The sequence below is a fragment of the Mytilus edulis genome, chromosome 9 (assembly GCF_963676685.1).
Source record: "Mytilus edulis chromosome 9, xbMytEdul2.2, whole genome shotgun sequence".
NCBI lineage: Eukaryota > Metazoa > Mollusca > Bivalvia > Mytilida > Mytilidae > Mytilus > Mytilus edulis.
This window is the reverse complement of record NC_092352.1, coordinates 5,923,629-5,946,374: the sequence shown is the minus strand read 5'-3', so window position 1 is coordinate 5,946,374 and position 22,746 is coordinate 5,923,629. Positions and strand designations below refer to the sequence as shown.

Below are 22,746 nucleotides of genomic sequence, written 5' to 3'. Positions count from 1 at the left end.
AAAAAAAAGTTTTGTTCATTCCTTTTAAGATTATATTATCTGGGTTATCTCCCCTTATAAGCTTTTCTTTCTTTTAAAACAATAAAAAAAAATATTGAATTTGAACCAAACAAAAATCCTTTTGAAAGGATTTTTAAATCATGTAAAAAAATATCCTGTATTTGCAGTTGAAAAAATGCGATAAAATCACTAAATATGGTCATGTTCATCATTTACACATTCACTGATGAATTGCATTCTGGTCTTGTTTAGGATTTATTCCTGTATTTTTACCATGTGAATATGTTCAATCAATAAATTGTATGAATCAGGACCACCATAACATATTAACAAAAAATACCAGATGAATTTGAAAAACAATTTTAAACTAATTAGTTGTTCTTGTGACTTGCTCACTCCTAATTTTTGTTTAATTATATTTGAAATTGAAATTCTATTACGAAAAACAAGAAACACAGCCTACCGTCTATTTTTAATGTGGTTATCTGACAAATTTCAGTTAAAAAATTTATAAAAGAAAAATGAAACACAAAGTTTTTGAAACCATATGAATTATTGCTTACTATTATGATACTCCTTCTGTACAGTAAACAGAGAGAAAATGTCAGATTGATGTGAATAAAACACTGGAAACTTAACAGATAAATTCAGAAAATGTGAAATTGATGTGATTAAACTATACACTGGAAACTTAACAAAACAAATTCAAGCAAAATCTCATTATTAGTTCCGACTCAAATTTTTAAAAGACTTGAGAGTAGGGGTATAACAAAAACTACCTTGTCCAAAATAAAATATGTTATTGCTATCCTCAAAGTGTAAAGAACAACTAATTAATTTGTCTTGACTAAAAATCTGTTATACAAGACTATCTGTGTTATACACAAAATATATGAACGAAAGCCTTTTGTTGTCATCAATCTGTGCCCTTCCTGAAATCATTCCTGTATATAAATGCATTAATACAAATGTAGTTAATTAAAAGAAAATACACAAAAAATCATTTACCATGCAAACAAAAATAAAAAATAAAATGTATTTATACATAGATATCAACAAAGTCAGTACTACTTCTTGTTTCAGAAATAATTTTATCTTATACTGTGAAATTTGTCCATTGTTCTAAATTATCTATACTATATCTTACAATGTCCAAAGATGATATTTTTAAACAGGAGATTCCCTGAGAGTGGACTATTTTTAAACAGGAGATTCCCTGAGAGTGGACTATTTTTATGTTAGTTACATTTGATTAGGTTTCTGGATTATATAATTTGTCAACAGGTTACCTTTTCTGTGGTAAGGCATCCTGGTACTCTGTCAAGTAAGAGCAACCAAAATAAGTAAAATCCAACATATAATCAATGTAATGTGAGGGGTAAGTTTACTGTTTTCCAATGATTAGGTCGTGTAAAGAAAATATGAAGCAGTTAATTATCCCCCTAAATTGTACAGTTTAAAAGTTTGATTTTACTTCTTTACGTTGCACTAACTTAACTAATGGTACCAGAATGTCCTACCACTCTGGTACCCTGTCGAAAAAATATAAATGTCGGAGTCAAAAGTCGATCATATGAAAATAGTCTATTACATCAGTGTAGCAGAATTCGTCAACTGCTCCAACAAAGTAATCTTCCTCCTCATTCAGGTACAAAAAAAGAAATAATAATAAAAAAAATAACCCCAAAATTTTAGACTCCAGCCTTTGTGGAAGCATCTTCATATGTAAAACTGTATTCTTCACAAGTTGAAGAATATTTAATTCAATTTTGTTGTTAAATCTGTCAAAGTGTTTCTTTAAAACTTAAAAAAACATTAATCCTGTCAACACATATGAAGTTTTATTCTAAAGAGAACTCAAATTACCATTTATGCAGCAAACAAACAATGTTCACAACTACCAGTGATTTTCAATCTTAAATGCAGCAGACATCAAACAATTTTTAAACAGCAACTGTTTCTCAATTTTCAGATGCAGCAGACATATAACCAACTGCATGATTCTAAATCTTCAAATCTCTCACAGCAAAACTTCATTCTTCATATAATAAACTGTTATCACTCAGATATGTCTCGCCTTTTTGTAATTTTGATTATGCAAATGTTGAAATCAAAATACCAATACTTTAACATCTTACTCAATTTATGAAAATATTCAAAGTCAATGAACCATGACTGTCAGTTACAATGGCTAAACAATCTCCATGAAAATCAGATGTGCCAATGCTTATACAACTGCATACCAAATACCATCATGACCATTGACTTATAATAAGTCGTTCCAAAATCTAAATACAAACATTAACTAGTAAACTATAGAAAAGTTTCAAAGTCAATAAGAGGGGGTGTAGCTATATAATCTCCATGGAAATGATACTTGCAAATGCCAATAAATTTGCATACCAAATATCATTGACTTAACATTAGCAGTTTATCTTAAACTGATTTAATCACAAACTAATGCATGTAAACTAAGATAAGTTTCAAAGTTATTAGACTGTGACTGAGGGGTGAGGCCAAATGAGATGTGCCAATGCTTATACAACTGAATACCAATCAACATTGGCCTACCACTAATGGTTCCCCTTGAATTGACCTAATCACAAACTAATACACGAGAACTCAGAAAAAATTTGAAGTCAATAGACCATGACTAAGGGGGCAGAGCCAAATTATCTCCATGGAAATGAAATAAGCCAATGCTTACACAACTACATACCAAATATCAAAATAAGCCAAAGTTTTGAAGTCAATAGACCATGACTGAAGGGGCAGGGCCAAATAATCTCCATGGAAATGAGATGTGCCAATGCTTATACAACTGCATACCAAATATGATTGACCTACCGCTTGTGGTTCACCATAAACTATCGATGACGCCGGAAACAGCATACCTATGTCTTGCTTTTTGACTCAGTCAAGGCGAGACAAAAACTAATCATGGTATTCTCTATAATTTTTCTACAGACAAAATTTGACTTCTTCCTTTTTTAAAGTGTTTTTTTTCTACTTGTAACTATAGAAAATATTATAAATCCATTGCAAATCTAAATTCCATTACTACTGTTTCAAATATCTAATTTTTTTTTTGATGAAAAGGAATTAATCTAAATTCCTATTGTTAATATTCTTTTCCTATAAAATGGATCTTCGATCAAGTATAAATTACATTACTTTACTAAACCATTTAATATGATTGTTAAATAGTGCTAATACCCTAGGCTATGAAATGTTTTGGTCTGAAATGCTTATGTTATCTTTCTTATTGTGGAAGGTTGGACTGCAAGATTGGAAATGTTTGTATTTTCCCCTTTTTTCTACCATCTTAACCGCGAGACTTTCTCCATCAGTTACAGTCACATGATATACTTATTTCTTATCTTAACTTATCTTATTATTTATTGTTTGGTAGATGTGTCATGAACCTAGTTCATTGAAAATCAACCAGATCTCAAAATAATTTTTTCAATGTTATTCTCCAAAATTACTAATGATTCAAATTATAATCTGTCAGGGAATAAATGGTATATCATAACTTGTCAGGAAACAATAAATAAATGCAATTGTTAGAAGAAAAAAGCATTGTGTTTTCGTGATAAAACAAATCAACACGTGTTTGTTAAGGTGCAGATAACTATTGTCTGTATCAAAATCTAAAGAAATACCAAATGTTAGTTTTATATTGCAACAAAATCTGACCTGGATTTTTGATACCAAAATAAGCGAGGACATCTGATCCTTCCTCTGGGGGGATAGTGTTGTCTTCTGTGATGGTTATATCAGGGGGTACTGAAGTATCAGCTTTATAGGAAATAAACAGAACTATTTTAAATTGAACTCTAGTTAGAAAACAGACAGTCAATCCTTTTTTTTTAATATCTATAATTAAATTCGATCTTTTATGCATGTGGATTTATATTGCATTAAATGAATATTACGCCCAGATTTATTGTAAATTGTGTATTACAATACCAGTCATTTAATTTAAAGCAATAAAAAAACAACTATATAGCAATTTAATAATTCTAATTTTTTAATTTTTAAAAGTAACCCAATAACATGGGCATGCAAGACCAACAAGTTTCAACAATATTTGAATTTTTGAATCATCCCAATAAGCAGATCATGCATACTACTGCAGGGTAGAATAGAGCATTTCGTTTATATGAGCGAAATTTCAGTAATGGTTAATGTATAATAACGGTAATAAGCAGGGTATAGACTGAATCTTAATATGGCAGTTTCTAAGCATTTTTAATTTTTATAACTACTTTGGTTAGATAATCCAGTCCATCCATGCTAACCAGCAATCTATTCTCCCTGAACAGAGCCCCAATCCTTCATCAAATCTACAGCACCAATGTTACCAGAAAAGATGCAAGATGAGTGCATACATTCTAAAGCACCAAAGAGAAACCTAACACACCAACAAACTGACAATGATCATGATTATTCTTTACTATTTTGTTACGAATAAGTTATTTTTAAACAGACTACTAATAGTAAGTCCTTGGAGCCTATTTAGGTCTAAAATACACTTTGGACAATGATCATAGTTTATTAATGGGACAGAAAACTAAACGATTTCTATTTTTACAAGGTATACCTATAAAATCCTATAAAAAATGAAGCAAACCATTATTCACTAAGTTTAAAGCAATGGAAATGATGATGCAGAACTTGAAAAAGTATTTTCTATGACTGTGGTAACGACCAATCCAAAAGATATTTCTGACACCTGTCTATGTTACTATCCGTATATATTTTCAGTTTACGTCTATTCCTCTTTGCAGCTCTATGTTGAAACCGACACAGAAAATGGAAAAAGAAGATAGCTTTATATTTCATTTTTACTTTTTGCCTTTTTTGCCATTTTTAACAGAAATTCAGAAATCATGAAATATGAATGGTAAATAATGTGGACGATGGTGTAAAGATACTGACAAACAAATCTCATCTTGAAAACTTAACCAGATCACTGAAACATGAAAATGATGTCATGGTTAGCATATCAAGCTAAATATGTGCTCCTTCCAAGCAAAGTTAAACTAGTAAATGAGCTGATGAGTTTTGGTCACGTGAGTAAACTAATATATATTTTTTTAAAAGGTCGGTGACAAGTACTTGAATACTAAACACAGCATCTCCTAAGTTTTATCTTTTTAATCTAAACAATGGACAAAAATAAATCTATCAACAATGTGCAGAAATATTTAAAGATTGATTCAAAACCAAAGAATAATCAGTTAATCATTGTCAGTTGCCTCCCTTTATCTTCTGACCTGGATTTTTGATACCGAAATAAGCGAGGACATCGGATCCTTCCTCTGGAGGGACAGTGTTGTCTTCTGTTATAAGTATGGCTGGGGGTAAAGACTGGTCAGTGTCCTCTTTAAAATAAACAGCACATTAATAATAAATAGTTCACACCATCACACCCTAGACTATCATAGTATAATCTTTTCTGAGCCAAAAGTATCATTTTACACATCAAGCATTTGTTTCTATGCAGAAGACGAATAGTGTAACGGAACCCCCTCCAAGAAAGCTGAAAGAAAATGTTCTATTTGTATGCCCAAATCAAGTGATTTCTTCAGAGCTCCCCATCAGACAGATAGAAGATCTATGTTTTATAATATTTATCTCTAGTCTTAAACCTGCTTGATAGAAAAAAAATAACATGAATAGAAAATGAGTGAATGATTCATCAGAGAAAGTCCAGAAAAAAACAAAGTATATTGGTAAATAAGTCTCAAGTATTACTTGTTTTTAACAGGCTCAAAATACACATCTATCATGTTCATGCTTTACTTATATTAGGATCTGACAACACTCTGTTTTACTCTCTGATCTGGAAATTATTCCACCAGTCAATTAAAAACCACAATTTTTGAAAGATCTGATTAATTGCTTTAAAACAAAAGGATTCTGAAAAGTCTGCAATTAAAAGTACAACTAGGATTGTCAAATCCTTGGAAGCAAAGCATGGACACATATTCTTTTCCTTATTCAGATTGTGTCATTTTGTGATGCATCAAGTCAATTTTAATAGGCAAGTAATACCTTTCTTCATACAACCCATTGGCATATTTACAGTGTAAGCAAATAATTCATTTGCCTAATCCCTCCACCTTTGACATTTTATTATTTAAACAGATTAACTCAAACGGGTAAATTGGTAAAAACGTTTCCTAAATATTTTGAAATTCATTCATAACCAAACTACACGTCCACAAAACATGATAGTACCATAGTATATTAGATCCATGAAACTATAGTAACATACAGGAATATTCAAATGCTTGCTACAATTTTTTTTAGTGAACAATTCAAGTAAGTGGTTTCTAAGGTAAGGAAAACCAGGACTTAATCACACAGAAAATCTAGGACACATTAATGAAGATGAGTGACTAGGTCATAGGGTCATACATAAACTCACATTTCACACAAAAAAAAACAACTCTGTGGACAAAAACAAACCAACTTTGCAGGTTAAGAACCATGCATACAGAAAACCATGCAGTTAGACTGCAATCCAAACTCAAACAATTCATAATCATCCCAATCAAAACTACAGTATGATGTCTAGCAAATCTAACAAACTCTATCTAAAACTCCATTCAACCAAACACTAGGTACAGTCCAAGGCCAAACAAAAACATTCAAATCAAACAAGAAATTCTACCTTCGTCATATTCCTCAAATGATGAAGACTCCTCGTCCTGAAGGCGAGGCTCATAGCTGATCTTAGTTATGTCCCTTTTGGCGAATCCACTTTCATCACACTCATGAAATTCTGAATCAAAGAAGACGTCAACCAAATAAGATAAAACCCTATGTTATATGGACACTATATATATATAATGAAATATAAGTTTACACACCAGAAGTTAGAAACTGAAAAAGGACAAAGTTTTAAAATAGTCAATATATTATTTCATGTTAACTTCATTTTTTTTCATAAAGTTAAAAACTCTTTGGGGTTTTTAACAGTTTAGTACTTTAAAAAAAAATATGGACAAACAAAATCAATTCCATGCAAATGGTAAGGTATATATATGAGATCAAGCCACAATAATCTAACTACCATCAAACACTGACAAATCATGACAACACCAGAACTAATGTTATAACACGGCAATATAACAACTTAATCTATGAAGACTAATCTACTTATGGTCAGCCATGATTACACACTGACTGGTGATGGGGGACAATGTTATCACTCAGGTTTACCTTGCTCTGGTAAAAAGTCATCTCCCTCAAAGTCGGGTTCGTCTGATCTGAAATGTACATGCATTCTGTTTTCCTTCATAAAACCTGGGTTAGCCCTGACTTGTTGTGCCTCATCGTCCTCTGAGTCGCTGGACACAGTATCACTACTGCTACTACTAGATACACCCTCGGCAAAGGCAGATTCTGTCATAGGGACAACTTCATCTACAGAGTATTCTTCTTCTTCAACATTTCCTGATTCATCAATGGATAACGAGCGAGTTTTTATCTTATGTACCACACGGCCACTGGTCACTTTACGTATGATAATTGAGCCATCTGGTTGGCGTACCTCTACTTCTTCAACGTCTTTGACAAATCTTGGTGGATCTTCATATACTTCTACAATTTCTTCTCTAGTACTACCAGGAACCTCAACTTCTCCTTCAAAAATCTCCTTTTCATCATCTTCTGATTTGACACTGCGATGGATATGTTTTAGAGAATGTCGTCTAATTTTCGTCACTCTATGTACAGTCCCATCAGGTAAAATATTCTCGTCTTCATCATAATCGACAACTTCTCTCTCTGGCCCTTCTTCCTCCACTAATTCAATATCCCCAGAAACTGAAGGGTGCTGTATTGTGTGCATCTTAGTGTGTCTAACAACAGTGCCATCGGGTAAAGTTTCTTCATACATGCTTTGTCCACCAGATAAATTAGCATCAAATACTGCAAGGAAGGAACAAGACAAATAAGACATTGACAAGCAAGGCATGTGTAAGAGACCCCAAAAGGGTAATCAGTGAATACTATATAACGTGCAATGTAAAACACACATACTATGGGTAAAATAAGAAAATTTGTAGTTTTGTTTTTGTTTTTGTATTTGAAGAGCATTTTAATTTTCTTTTTTATACTCTTTTCAAGATCAAAACTATGTCATTTCATTTTGAGAAAAGTATAATTCCTTTACCCTTTGGAGCCTCGTGATTAAGTGTACATAAATAATAATAAAGGTAATACATGCAGGAAAGCATACACTAAAGCATGCAAAAGAAAAATGTTCATGTTGCTTTTTTCTTTATATCTTTTTCTCTCAAAATAATAATATATTATATTAAGCCATCATTCAAATAATTTAGTATGTATTATTACACGTGTTTTTGTCTTAAACTTACAATATAGAAGGACTCTGCGTTATTCATATATTACTTTCATTAAATCTGTCGCCAAAAATCAATTAAGCTTTATTATAACTTTTATTGAATTCACAGGAAATAAACACTTCAACATAAATAAGGTTAAAATTTAGGTCAATGAGCCATAAGGAACACCAACTCTTCGCTGAATTTTATCTAATATGAATTTACAAATGTTTTGTTTTTTTTTTACTTTTTACCAGAGCTATATTCCATAGATCAGAAACACTAGTCAATTGAGGGATAACTACTTTAAATTCATAATGTATGTTTAGGGCAAAAACATACACCACAGAAATTGTACAATAATATATTATACAAATCACTACAATATTTTTCTGACTTTAGTTGAAATCAACTTTCATTTCTCCCCATATTTTTTGTCTTTTTTTGTTTGTGTAAACTGTTTCCTGAAACAAAAGCCAGCAAAATAAAACAAATAGCAAAAACAGTGAAAAAAGCATAATAAATAATTGTTCATTTTTAGTGAATTTATTATAGTTTAGGTTAGTAATAAACATATAAGATATGTTAAGTTATATTTAATGCTCGAACAGTTCATCCAAATATACTTACCAATATTTGGAACTTTTAAATTTAATCTTTATTTATTATAATGTCTATAATTGATGATATAAGATTTAGTTTTTTATTTTATTTTATAATAATTAAGTAAAAGCCTTTAAGAAATGTTGATTAATATAATCAGATAAATAAGAATTTTATTGATTTTTTATCTGAAAAAGACTATCCATCCTTGCCCATGCAATAATAAAACACCTGTTAAGTGCAAAATGTGACCTTGAACCAACTGCAATCTAAGCAACCTAGCAACATTATGATGACAAAAACACCAAAGCAACTTGTAAACAAATTTATATCCTGGGTATCAATTGAGGGGACATATTTTACCTGGTTCTATATCATCTTTGGCGAACAAGACAGATCGTGATGTAATTTCATACTGTTCTTCCCTCTCTACCTGCCTTGCTAAATCATAGATCTCCTCTACAACATCTGTACCACCCATACTGGATTCAGACATTGACGAGGAAAAAATTGACCTTGAACTTCCAGTGGATTGAGGTTTAATCTTAGGAAGTGTTGCCTTGATTTCAACCTCAAAATCTTCCCCTCTGTCACACTGAGTATCAAAAACCTCCTCTCTTGCAGGCTGAGTTTCCTCAAAGTCCTCTTCTCTAGCACACTGAGTATCTCCAAAGACCTCCTCTCTGGCAGGCTGAGTCTCCTCAAAGTCCCAAACATCTGTATCTGGAATGTTGATGGGAATATCTTTTGAAGAGTAGCTTGGTTTTGTTATGGTTTCAAACTCTTCTCCGCGTTCACACTGTACAAACATTTCCTTCTCATTCTCTGTGGATGATGATGATGACGAAGATAAAGAGGAAACAGATTCTGTCCGTCTGTTTTTACCTTTGACATTGACATCTATGAGGGGATATTTATCCTTTATTATCTCTCCATCATCATCAATTTTCCAGGTTTTTGTTACGATCTCGTCAGGTCCAGAAAAGTATTCCTCCTCATCATGGTCTATTTGGTAATTTTCATCTAACATCAATTGGTCAGCTGTCAAAAGTGCATTATTTTTTTTAGATGAAATAATTTGTTTATTCCAACACAGAAATAGTTAGTAGATCCAATAGATGTCTCTAACCATTGAAATGCATTCTTCCATCCATAGATAAAAGTATGTCATGCCTTAGTTTGACCAGTGAATCCTGTATCAACCTCATGCAAGAGACATCACTTTCCATTTATACATCAGATTGTAGATTTCAGTCAAACTTTATACCCAAGTTGCATACATAGTTCTTGAATACAACACAACATTTAGATCTATGTGTATATATCCAAACCTAACAAAGTACTGTTAAGATATATACAACTCGTGCAGGAGTCATGCACAACACTAAGAGAGTGTAAAAGGACGTTCAAGATCAGATGAAATCAGAAACTAGTAGCAGAATATAAAAGAGAAAACTATTCCAGTTTTAAGAACATTTTTTTTTTATTACAAAATCTTACCAGTATAATTTGGCAAAGTCTAGTGGCTTATATCACAGACTGAAATGTGAAGACCTTCCTGTTCGTGTCAAGAGATATTCCAGAAAATGTGATCAATTAGACCAATGAAGGTATTTCAAATTATGATTCTATTGGTGTTTGATATAAAACAAATCTAAAAGTTGTATGGCCTTCTGGGATTTCTAACAAAGCATCTCCAAAAACACATATTTTTCTGGAACAGTCAATGGTAATATCAATTGATTTGTTTAATTTGTGGAAGTCCATCCCAAGGTCAATGTTCTACCCAATCAAAACACAGGCATTTGATAACAAAAAACACAGAAATAGTCATGATAAAATTTGTTTTTAGTTTCAATATACATAGCTAACTGTGTAAAGCAGCAGAATCAATTATAAGCTAGCAGTGAGTTATCTATATATAGTTACAATTACCACATTCAAAGTATTTCAAAGTCCAGTCAATTATATATAATACAATTATAAACCACGTCCATTTCAATATATAACACTGTATATAAAGACATTCATTTACACATTTAAATCAGCCCTGTGAATAATTCCAACCCAATGAACAATTATTAAATAGACAATTTATTGTTAATATCATGATATAAATAACAGATACCTGTTATATAACCTTTAAATTCATTCAATATACAAAACCATTGCCTTATCACCAAAATCAAATTCCTATTCGTTATCTATAAATACACAATAATTTACATAAACATATGATTTGATTTTTGATTTTTGTTTGTTTTCCAAAACTATATCATTCATGTCTCCAGTTAATTTGAATAATTCTTTACTAGAAATTTTATGTTTGAATTCTTCCATAATAAATGTCTTTGTTTCAGATATTTTAATAATTACTGATTATAATCATAAAGTACAATCAAAGGTTAATCATCCTATTGAAGGAAATGAAGATGTAAGTAAAGCATTAGAGAAACACTATGAAAAGAGAAATAGATTATATTCAAAAGATTATAAAACTACATTTTAATGAATAAATCAAGAAATACAGATAAATTTCCAGGATTTAGTATAACATTCTCTCTTTTGCATTTAATGTTATCTTAAATAAATTCAAAGATAAGTTTCAATAAAAACTGTATTTTATCCTCAACCTATTTTAACACATAATTTCTCTCATCTAACTTTTATATCCTATCTTCCCATCTATATAACTTAAAATTATCTCCCCTCTTCCTTTCTTAACACTTAATTAATCTCCCTTTTCTTTTTATACACTTAGTTTGTCTTTCCCTTATCCCTATTTTAGTCATTTATTATTCTCTCCTGTTTCCATATTCTAACTTAATTATTATCTCCCCTTTCTTTATTTTGACATTTCAATATTACCTCTCTCCCTATTTTTGCAATTATAATTCTCCCTCTTTTCCTAATTATAAATACAAATGTACCACTATTTATCATTCTCTCCACTTTCACTTTTATAACACACTCTAACATTTTATCAAGACTGTCCAAGTAAATCAAAAGCAAACCAACACATCAACAGCAGAAAACAAAATGACTGAATCTAAGAAGCCCTAAATTCAGTGCTTTTAAATAACAGCCAGATCAACAAACATGTTACTACAGCTATTATCCCTTCACACATCTCTCAATCTAATGTAAAAATACCTTCTGTTTCAGTTTCTACTGTACTTAGTCCATCTCTACCAAGTAATGTTTTCTTCTCTACAGTTTCAAATCGTTCTTGACGTTCAACCTGTGATAACACTCTAGAGCTGCTATCTTGACCTTCGCTAGATGATCCAGAACTGTAACCCCCACCATCAGAGCCAGAACTTCCTTTTCTCTTAGGTGATTTCGGACCTGAACTAGAAGAGCTTGATGACCTAGATCCAGGATGTTTTTCTATACTTTGATCCTCTCCTTCAATTTCTTGAATAGTTGTCTTTGGTCTTTCCTCCTTTATTTTAATGACGGTTGTCTGAGTAATATTGACTTCACATCCAGGTCGTGAATCCTCGTCATCAGAACTAGATGGAGAATTGGATCCAACCATCCCCTCGGACTGTATAGGTGGTGGTATTTGGCTAGTAACAACTTCTGTTTTGGTAACTTCAATCACATCTTTTTTAACATCAGTCTTCTCATCTTCACTGGATGAACTAGATGATGAAGATGATGACCTGGGTTTTGTCTCCTCATTTGATTGGTCAGATGTTTGCTTGGTGGATGATACTTGATGTTCTGGTTGTTTCCTAACTTCAACTACCTTTTCTACCACATCAATTGTTTGCTCTTGTCTGTCAATTTCTTTGTCTGAGACTGATGACCTTGAAGAAGATGATGATGTTGACCTTGTTCTGTCTGGTCTCACATCTGAGATAACCTCTCTTTTTTCCTCAGATATGTCAACATGTTTAGATGCAGGAATGTCATCTCTTTCAAACACAGTCTGTTGTTCAGTAGCCTCTAAAACATCTTTTGTGTTCTCTTTCCTGTCAGTTTCTTGACCTCCAGATGAATTACTTGACGATGACCCAGATCTAGTTCTGACCTCCTCTATGACTTCTTTCCTTTCTTCAGTTTGTTTAGCAGGCGGAATCTTATTACCTTTTATAACCTCTTGTTTTTCCATCTCAACAGTTTCTTCTCCTCTTTCAACATCTTGTTCTGAAGTTGATGAACTACTAGATGATGATGACCTTGATTTAACCTTCTCAACAACTTCCTTTCTTTCTTCTGTTATCTCAATTTGTTTAGTTTGAGGAACCTGTTCTTCAGAAGATTTTGTAGCCTCTTTTTCAACTTCACCCCTTTCTAAACTTTTCTCAGATGCAGAAGAACTGCTTGATGATGATCTAGATTTGACTTCCTGTGTAATCTCTATCTGTTTAACTGGTAGCTGCTGATCGCCACTGGCATCTGCTGGTTGCTCTTTTATTTCCTTGTTTACTTCCTCAATTTCTACTGTACTAGGTGGAGGTCTAACTTTCCTATCAGATTCATCTTCTGAGCTTGAACTTGAAGAACTTTTTCTCTTTTCTTCATCAATTGTCTCCCTTATGTTTGTTTCCTGTTTAGGTTTACCACCATCTCCTAAAGTTTCAGCCTTGGTCTCCTCATTTTCAGTGATAGAAATTTTCTTTGTTTCTTGTGGTATTCCTTCGACCTCTTTGTCAGATTCATAATCGGAAGAAGAAGATGAAGATGTTGTCATTTTTCTTTTACGTGTAACATCACGTCCCTCTGGCATTAAATCCTCTCTAAGACTTTCAACTATTTGAGCCATGTCTGGTTCAACTTGTCCTGCTTTATATTGTTCTTGTTGAATGGATTCTGTTTCAGTGGTTTTTTGACATGCGTCATAGTCAACTCCTTCAAAAGGTGGAGCTGCTGATTGAAGAGATTCTGATTCTACTTGTACAATTTTCTCTCTAATCTCAGTTTCTGGAAGGACACCTGAAAATTGAATTAGTGCAAATATTAAACAGTGCACAACAAGACATTCTGACATATACATGCTAGACAACATAAATTGGTATTCATACAATCAAACAGGTTTAATGAGGCTGTCTATTAAAAGTTAAGCATTACTGAGATTGTTTTATGATGATATGTCATAACTCTGTTATCTGTGTTTGCAGCTGTAGGAAACTGGAGGATGGGTTATTTAAAACATCTACATTATAAAAAAGTTGTTCCAGTAGACTCAACAGGACAACACTTTGAACCAGATCTTTCCCATATTCTTGTTTTATTCCAAACGTTTCATAAAGTGTTTTGTGTGTCTTATACAGGAATAACTCTTAAAAAATCTAGAGGTATCACATGACTTTTATAGGAAGCATGCTGTTAATTTATTTTGATTAAAAATCATGCAGAGTCTATTTAAGAAATAAATTGAATTTCATAGTATCCCTCAAAAATAATTCATGCTTCCTGGCTACCGAAATAAGAAAAAAAATTTGTTAATATTAAGAAGATAAAAGTAGTTGATACATACAGTGCTGATCCATACATATAATGAGATATGATGGTGGCCATGAACTCTCTCTCTCTAGTGGAAGCAGTGACAGCAGAACGTTCTGGAGCAGAAGCTGATCTTTCATTGGCTAATGACTAAGGATACAAGCTACTAGCTAGTCTCTAATTAGTAATTGGGATAGTTTTCTATAGATTATTCATCAGGGATCTTTAATGAGGTGCAAAATATAATAGCTGGTCCCCAATTGGTTGCTTTGGAATATGCTATAAGCTGGTCCTTTATTGGTCGTTTTGTAGACAGAAAAGTAAGTAGCTGCTTTCTTATGGCTTGATTGGATAAGTGCTTCTAGCTTGTCCCTCATAGGTCATTTTAGTAGATAAGAAAGTTACTAGCAGGTTTCTTGATTGGTTGCGAGTGATATATGCTACTAGCTTGTCCCTAAGATGTTATTTAGTAGAGGTAATTGCAACTACTAAAGTCCAGAATGGTAACTTTCTTGGAATACTAATTATTCCACACTAATAGCAGAGACTATTAGACAGCATCAGTTATAATAATGTGTGCTCACTCAATACTTTCTAACTGTATTATAAAGTAAGCTACTAGCATGATGTTTTTCAAGCTATAGTCGGAGTATAGATATGAATATAAAGTTTGGTTGGTAGTAGTGACAGTTATATATTAAACAAAGCTAATGTAGTAATGATATATCCAACGCTTTCTTTTTTTTCTTGTTTTATTTGCACTGTCTTTTTTCTATGTCTGCACTAGTCCAAAGAAAACCATACTGAATCGTGTACATTTGTTTATGTGCATACATATCAGAACACACAGAATTTCTATTTTTGAAGAATGCCAGATGACTGAATATGACACTGACACATTGGGTAAAGTTGTGTAAATCTGCTTTATTTCTTTATACCCCAGTAATCTCTTGGAGTACCAGAAAACAGGGTCAATGTCGGTCAATATCTCTTCATCAATACATCAATACATAATGATATGCATATATATCCAGAGGCTTACAGGTCCTAAATTATCTCGCTTCTACTTAATCTTAATCTTCAAAACAAAACAAATAAGGACCGTGTCCATAATATGAATAAAGTGAAATGTAAAGTAACTATATTTGTTTTTCATTGTGGTCATGTTAAGAACAATATTCATATTTGTTGGCCATCTTGAAGGTCAAATTCAGTTAAAATAGTTTAGATTTCCAAAACAAGACATTTAAGAATGTTTTAATAATGCCATATGTTTCAAAGGTGTTACCCCCATTCCCAAATTTAGCTTTTTTAGGCTTTGATATCACACGTATTGTCCTCCTGCCTCTTAATTGACTTTGTATTTCTTGTCATTCAGATTACTATATGGTAAGTTGTCTACCTCTCATGTGGTGGATTAAAGCTATCCGTTTTTTGTTTAGACGATAATTGTCTTATTATTTACAATATATCACAGTTTAGGTATAAAAGCCTTGTAGTATCAGTTTGAACCTTCTATAAGGCAACTGATGAATGTCAATGCTTATTCTGGATTTAATTATCATTATAATTACCAAGTGTCACTACTACCAATGTACACTGTTTCATAGTTGATTACCAGCTATAAAACAGAGATATACGCAGACTAAGTGCAGATTATATCTGTAGTATTGTAAGCATTGTATTGTTTCAAGAGATTCAAATCGTGGCAGAGATATAAATTTTTAGTATAACCAATACAAAAGGTGCAGTATGTTTGTACCAGTTTTAAGAAGATCATCAGCTTAATAGAGTAGTACAAGTTGGCACTAAGAACTGGTAACTTCTGTCTTAAATCCAAGTATCAGAATACCAATACAAGCAGAAAACTAGTCTGAAGTCAGATAAAGGCTATACTGAACTGTCCAATCAAACTGCTCAAAACAAGACAACCAAGAACCTTGAAAACTAAAACTCCAATCTGACACAGAGATGCTCAAAAATTATCTTTCTTCAAACATTTTTTATTTCCTTACAGTTCAAAAATTGCTCCTTAAGATTTCTATAAATTTGATTTAAGACTGTTAATGTAAGTAATGCTCTTTTGATTAAAACTTGTCTTTCTTTATTATACTTTTATGATTAGGTTTAACACCTGAAATATCTAATATTTAATGTTCTGTGAATTAAACCTACATACTTGTCTTATCATCTGTAAGTTTTAAACCCAAAGTTGGAATGAATTATTTCTGAAAGTTTTTTTTTTTTCTTATTGATAAATGTATTATGATCCAATGCTTAGTGATTTCTGAGTTAGTTTTGTTAGATTTTTTGTTCTAGTTATGGTCAGAAATGAACAAAGAACAGAAAAGTCACACTCATGCAAAATAAAGTATACTAAAAAAGCAAACAAAATGAACAAGTAATCAGCAAAGAGAGTGAACTAAAGTGAAATAAGCATTGAGACAAAATAAAGCTAATCAACCAAAATGAGTAAAGCATAACATTCTGGTCTGCTCATTATGAAAAGTGTCCTTCAAAACCATCACTACTCAGAGGTATTCACTAATCTAAACAATTAAACTAGGCTAAAATAATTCATGTTTTTGTTAATTTAGTAGGCTAACCAAAAAATACACCAAACACCAAAATAGGAAACAAAGAAACTAAATAAAATGCAAATGAGAGAAACCAGTGAAAAAAAAATGGTTGAATTTTATTTCTTTTACCTGTAAAATTAAGCACCTCATTTCTAGTTTTAAAAAAACATTAAAGAGAAACAACAAAATAGAAAAAAACTTTCCTTATGATAAGTTTTCAAGCATCAGATAAACATATTAAAGCCTCGTCCTTGAAAGACAACAGGTGACCTTGAGCAGTGATTGGACAGCCATTCAATGACAATGAGCAAAGCAGATTGCCAAACAAAACAATGCAAAAATGAGATGCTTTCTCCAATTTTATTGGATTATTAAATGCCACAAACACAGATTAGTGCAAAAAGCTTAATATGACAAAAATTGTTCATGTTTACATCAAGTTATCTTTTACAAACACATATGGTAAGACATGCATGTTACTGGAAAATAAATTACAGATACAAAGTTTGTAGTCTTTAAGATAGTGTGTTTTAATTCTATAATTTACAGCTGTGTCAAACTGACCCCATATATATGTTGAACTCTCACATCAAATAAAACCCATGCATTAATTGACATTCTTCTTCGTAAATCTTTTGACTACACACTAACCATGCTGTTAAAACTTCCACCTTTTTATACAGTTTACTACAATCTTTCTACTTCTGCATTTTATTTTTCAGTTCATTTAAGTTAAGTTTGGTACAAATTACATAAATTAATTTTACTGGTGAAAAACTGAAACCCTCCCCCCTAAAAAAAAAATTGAAATAATTATAGACTGTTCATATCTCTTCATACAGTGTTTTAAGATTTCTCTGATAAAAACCTTTTTGCAAATATATTTGACAGTATTTTTAAAATTTTGAAGAAGAAAAAAAATCTTTCTTTCAGTTAAACCAAATCTAAATGTAATCATGTTTAAATAAAACAATATACACTTGGTACATATATGCCTTTAAGTTTTGATAGATTAATGAAATAGCTTCTTATACTTTCTATTTTAACATTTTCTAAGTATGAACAACCAACCCTAACATATATTTTTTTGAGAAGAGATATAAGCAGGCTCATATTAAAAGTTTATTCTAATTTATACAAATTTTACACAGCAATATATATGAAGCTTTTGGATAAATTTTTTAATATAATCATGTGAATATCATGACTACATTAAAACTTGTTTTCCAACATACATCTACTATTTCTATCTTATATTATAAATATTGGCAGTGATCTATTCCGTCATTGTTTCAGAAAGAGATTTTTTTCCATGTCCCTGACTTCTGAGTATTGGTTTAAAAAATCTTAAATTCAAGCTCACTTTAAGCAATTAAAACAAAAAAACATTAAGCTCACTTAAGCAATACCAAATAATTGGTTCAAATCACAGTAAAATTTAGACAAAAACTACTGATTTAATAAAATTTCATCTAATTCAACGGAAGATATATCTAATTAAACAATAACATTTGAATTAACAGCAGTTAAACTTCTTTTTCATGTAGAATTAACAAATTTTCTTAGCTGCCTCATAAAAAAAATATTAGTTTTATTTATAGACCTGAGTTGTCTTTTACATGCAACTATTGCTGTTGTTGACTTATTGTAAATGCTACTCATGTTTGTGAGAGGCTTTAAGTCTGAGATGTATTCACCTCACGAAATCTCGAAAACAAACCTTCTCACAAATTACTTTGGGAAAACCGTACGTAATTCAACCTCAGATAATTAGTTTTGTTGGCATGTTTTAAAATTATTTTGCAAGACTTTATTTACTTCAATAGAAAACCATTTCACAAGCAATTTTTTTTAAAAGCTTATTTAATAATTAGAATTAAGTCATGTTCCCTTATTTTTGCATTTACCCAGAGATCCAATATCATAAAAGATAAATGTAAAAAATTAAATTGTAAAATACTGTAAAATATTTTTATATTTTGAGGTATAAAAAGCTCTCTAGCTAAAAAATCAATTGCACTGGTTTGAAATGTATATAACCCTACAACCTTCTTAAAATATACTAAAATATAAAACTACCATATAATATCTGTATGTATATACTTGATACATAAAAAAACAACATTCTCATAAAGTGTTACTGGGATAAAAAAAAATCGGCTAATTGCGTATAATTGTAAAATGTTGCGGTTATGTAAAAATGTTAGTACGTTTTGTAAAAATTTTGTAACATCTGTTCGTTAAATGTTTCCCTTGAATTATTCACGTCTACAATAGTTCTATAGTCATCTTTCTCTTAATCTTAAACGTAACTCCAAACTCTTGCATTTATAATAAATCATTTTTTAAATTTGACCAAATTTATTATTCAGAAACAATTTTAAAGACATAAATCAAATCAATGTTTGATTTTTAGTAAATGAGATTGACACATATAAGACATTGTTCTACAGATGTGAATAATACAAGGGAGGTAACTACAACCATAATAAATATAATATCCCTATTTGCCATTTTCAGTTCATTTCACTAAAATAAACAAATTTTGACATAACAGACAACCATATAACACAGAAGACAATTAACATATTACACACCAGTTTCATCTCCTGCCTGGGACTCTGATGTTCCATCACCCACAGACAGACGAGCAGCAAGGGTGTCCAGAGAGGTTTCACGGGTTTCTTCTGTAATGAACAAAAAAAATAATTACTTTGTTTGTCCCCAGTTGTTAGAAAATAGTGTTGATATCTACACTGTAATAATGACAATTATGACAGAAATAATAATTGTGCAGCAAGATTAAAATAAATCTGTGAAGAGAGTAAACCAAACTAAAAAAAATTATCACCATTTAAAAATACATTTGCATATATTATTAACTGTTTATAACTATGAAGAGATTTAAGCAAAATATTTGATTAAGTAACTAATTAGAACACATTAAATAAAATTATGCATATCATTAATTGTCATACTTTGTAACAGTAATACACAACAGCAATACACTGATTACAATGACAATATTTATATGAATAGATTAGAGGTGAGAAACAGACAGGAACAGCTCTAGGAGCTCCTGTGTGCATCAAAAACCTTTTCCTCTGCCTCCTATGAAAATGTTAGTGTCACTTAGGAATGGGAAAATATTACTGTTTATCATCTGCTTGATATGTTATACCGCATTACAGAATTTTTTTTCAATACAGATGCCATATTGGTCAATAGATAAAATTTGAAGAGAACAATATAGGGTGCCTGTAAAAAATGATAATGATGTTAATGAAATTTTACAATATTAAAATGTAACTGCTCTGGATTAACAACAAACAATCATGAATTTTATGAAAAAGTCTCATGATCTATTCAATCCCAACATTATACATGCAATGAACATAGGTTCAATGTTACAATACTCATCACTGAATAACAATCTATTTCTTTTACTACATTCTTTAAAAAAATGATTTTGGATGTTAAATAAGAAATCTATTCATTGAAGTTTTCTTGTAAAACAACTTATTTTCACACTCAGCTCCTTTAAATTGACTTCAATTAATGATTTATTTTTGTGATCTTCCAACTTTGTTTATTTATTCATTTAAAAGAAGATCTAAGGTTGACACATTTAGGAATTTATTTTATCTCAATTCTGTCAGTTTCTTTTGGTTCTTTGTATATCCTCAACTAAGCTTCAGAGAAATCTTACTTGAAAGAAATGCATAACAAAGTTCAGCCTTACCATGCATCACAACATTTACCATGCAAACATTCAAAAAAAGCAAAAGATTAGTTATCTTATTTCCTTTAGATATCTTATTTCCTTATTATTGTGTGGTCCAAGAGATTTCAACGATTTCAAACAAATGTTACCTATACAAAATTAGACTATCATTGGGTTTGTACTAACATGAACAACACAACGGGTGCAACATGTGGAGCAGGATCTGCTTACCCTTACTGAGTACCTGAGATCACCCTTAGTTTTCAGTAGGTATGAAAAAGAAGATGTTGTACAATTGCCAATGAGACAACTCTCCACAAGAGACCGAATGACACATAAATTAACAACTATAGTTCTTGCTCCGTCTTTAGTTTTCTATGTTGTGTGTTTTGTTCTATTATTTGTCTGTTTGTCTTTTTTCTTTTCTAGCCATGGCGTTGTCAACTTATTTTTGACTTATGAGTTTGCCTATCTTTTATCTATGTACTATTATTCTTTATCAATTCATTTTTCTTAAAACATGAGTAGATTCATTTACCATTGCTTTCCCACCACATTAAGCCTAACTACAGAAAAGTACTTTATTTAAATTATTATCCCCAAAATAGCAAAATTCTGTGATTTCTTAAATCATACATAAAATTGTTAATATAGCTACAAAATATACCCATCAGTATAAATAAAGTACAAAACAACATCAAAAGCTAAACTTTAGGGGCAATTATAATGTAGAATTACCCAGTCACAGGTTAAACAAAGAACTTATACTGTTGTAAAGAAGTAAGAATTCCACCAAAAGCCATACAACACACCAGAATAGGACTAAAATAGTAACGTAGTCCAATAAATAATTTTTGTAAGTTGAAGTGACAATTAAAAAGTAAAATAAGGAGCAAATAGTGATACATAAAATTCCACCGAAAGCAGGTAAGAAATACCTTTTAGTATTTCAGTTCTAATGGTTGTACCCTGAGAATTAATGGTGGTTGTTTTTCTTATTGTTCTCACAGTTTTCCCGTCAAGACATTCAGTGAAAGTCTCTACAATTTCTGTTATTTCCTCACACTCTTCTTCTTCAGACTGATTCTCTTCTATTGCAGCATTTAAAGTAAGAAATAGGTCTTAATATCCCTTTATTGTTTAGACTTGCACTGTTTTTTTAAATTCAATTCTATTTCAAGACTAGTAGAATTTACCCTATAAAATTTCTTTTATTCTATTTTGGATTTCAAAACTACATGGTTGTATAATTGAGGTTATTTTCTATTGGCAGCACTCTGATTATGACTTAAACAGTAACCATGGGGATAGTTGTTTTAATAATATGCTTACTTATTGTACCTTTATGAATCAAGGGGAATAATCTAGTTACTTTTTTTTAAATCAATGGAGACAATCAATTGATTTATTATTTTCCTTTTTTGAATATCAACCATTGAGGTTACTGCTTCTGTCATTTAACCAAACAAAATAATCATTATTTTATATATATGTATTTTTTTCAATTGAAGATTTCTCATGCTTCCAAACAGCCTCTCAATCTCATGCAAAGTAGTTTATGAGTATTACTTTGTAAGCTTGAAAATAATCGTGAACAGAACACACAGCCATATTGGCTTGAAAACAAAATTACATGCTGATTTTGCTGAAAACATATCAAATAAACAAAGAGATATAAACTGCTTTTTCAAACCACATATTAAAACATGCCCACCATATTATTATGTTAATGATTGTTAACTATATGATAAATCAGCTAATGGTAAGTTAGTTAAGTAACTACACAAAAACATATAATTAGTTGCATGTTATCCAAAACAATTACAATTTACTTTTTTCATATCATTGTACCTCATATTTTAGTAACTACGATTTTGAACATTAAACAAATGACAAACCATGTCATGGTTAAGTGAACAGGAAATTTCATTCATTTTCAAAAAAATAATGGAAACAGAATGTAAATTCTAAAACTATTAATGAAAAAAATGTTGAAATTGAATTGAGACTGACATGACTTCAG

At 31.1% G+C, this 22,746-nt stretch overlaps 1 protein-coding gene across 50 annotated transcripts in view; it reads right to left on the bottom strand.

Annotated features, from left to right (window-relative positions):
• The window catches only part of LOC139489457 (uncharacterized), a 169,084-nt gene that overhangs the window by 33,240 nt on the left and 113,098 nt on the right, over window positions 1-22,746 (bottom strand). For 44 of the 50 annotated variants that reach the window (XM_071275819.1, XM_071275804.1, XM_071275807.1 and 41 more), the window contains 2 exons: window positions 21,662-21,814; window positions 19,597-19,686 (listed from right to left, as the gene is read on the bottom strand). In XM_071275819.1, coding sequence (XP_071131920.1) covers window positions 19,597-19,686; window positions 21,662-21,814 — 243 coding nt within the window. The remainder of the gene's footprint in view (window positions 1-19,596; window positions 19,687-21,661; window positions 21,815-22,746) is intronic. The other 6 variants (XM_071275831.1, XM_071275834.1, XM_071275824.1 and 3 more) reach the window with 1 other exon arrangement.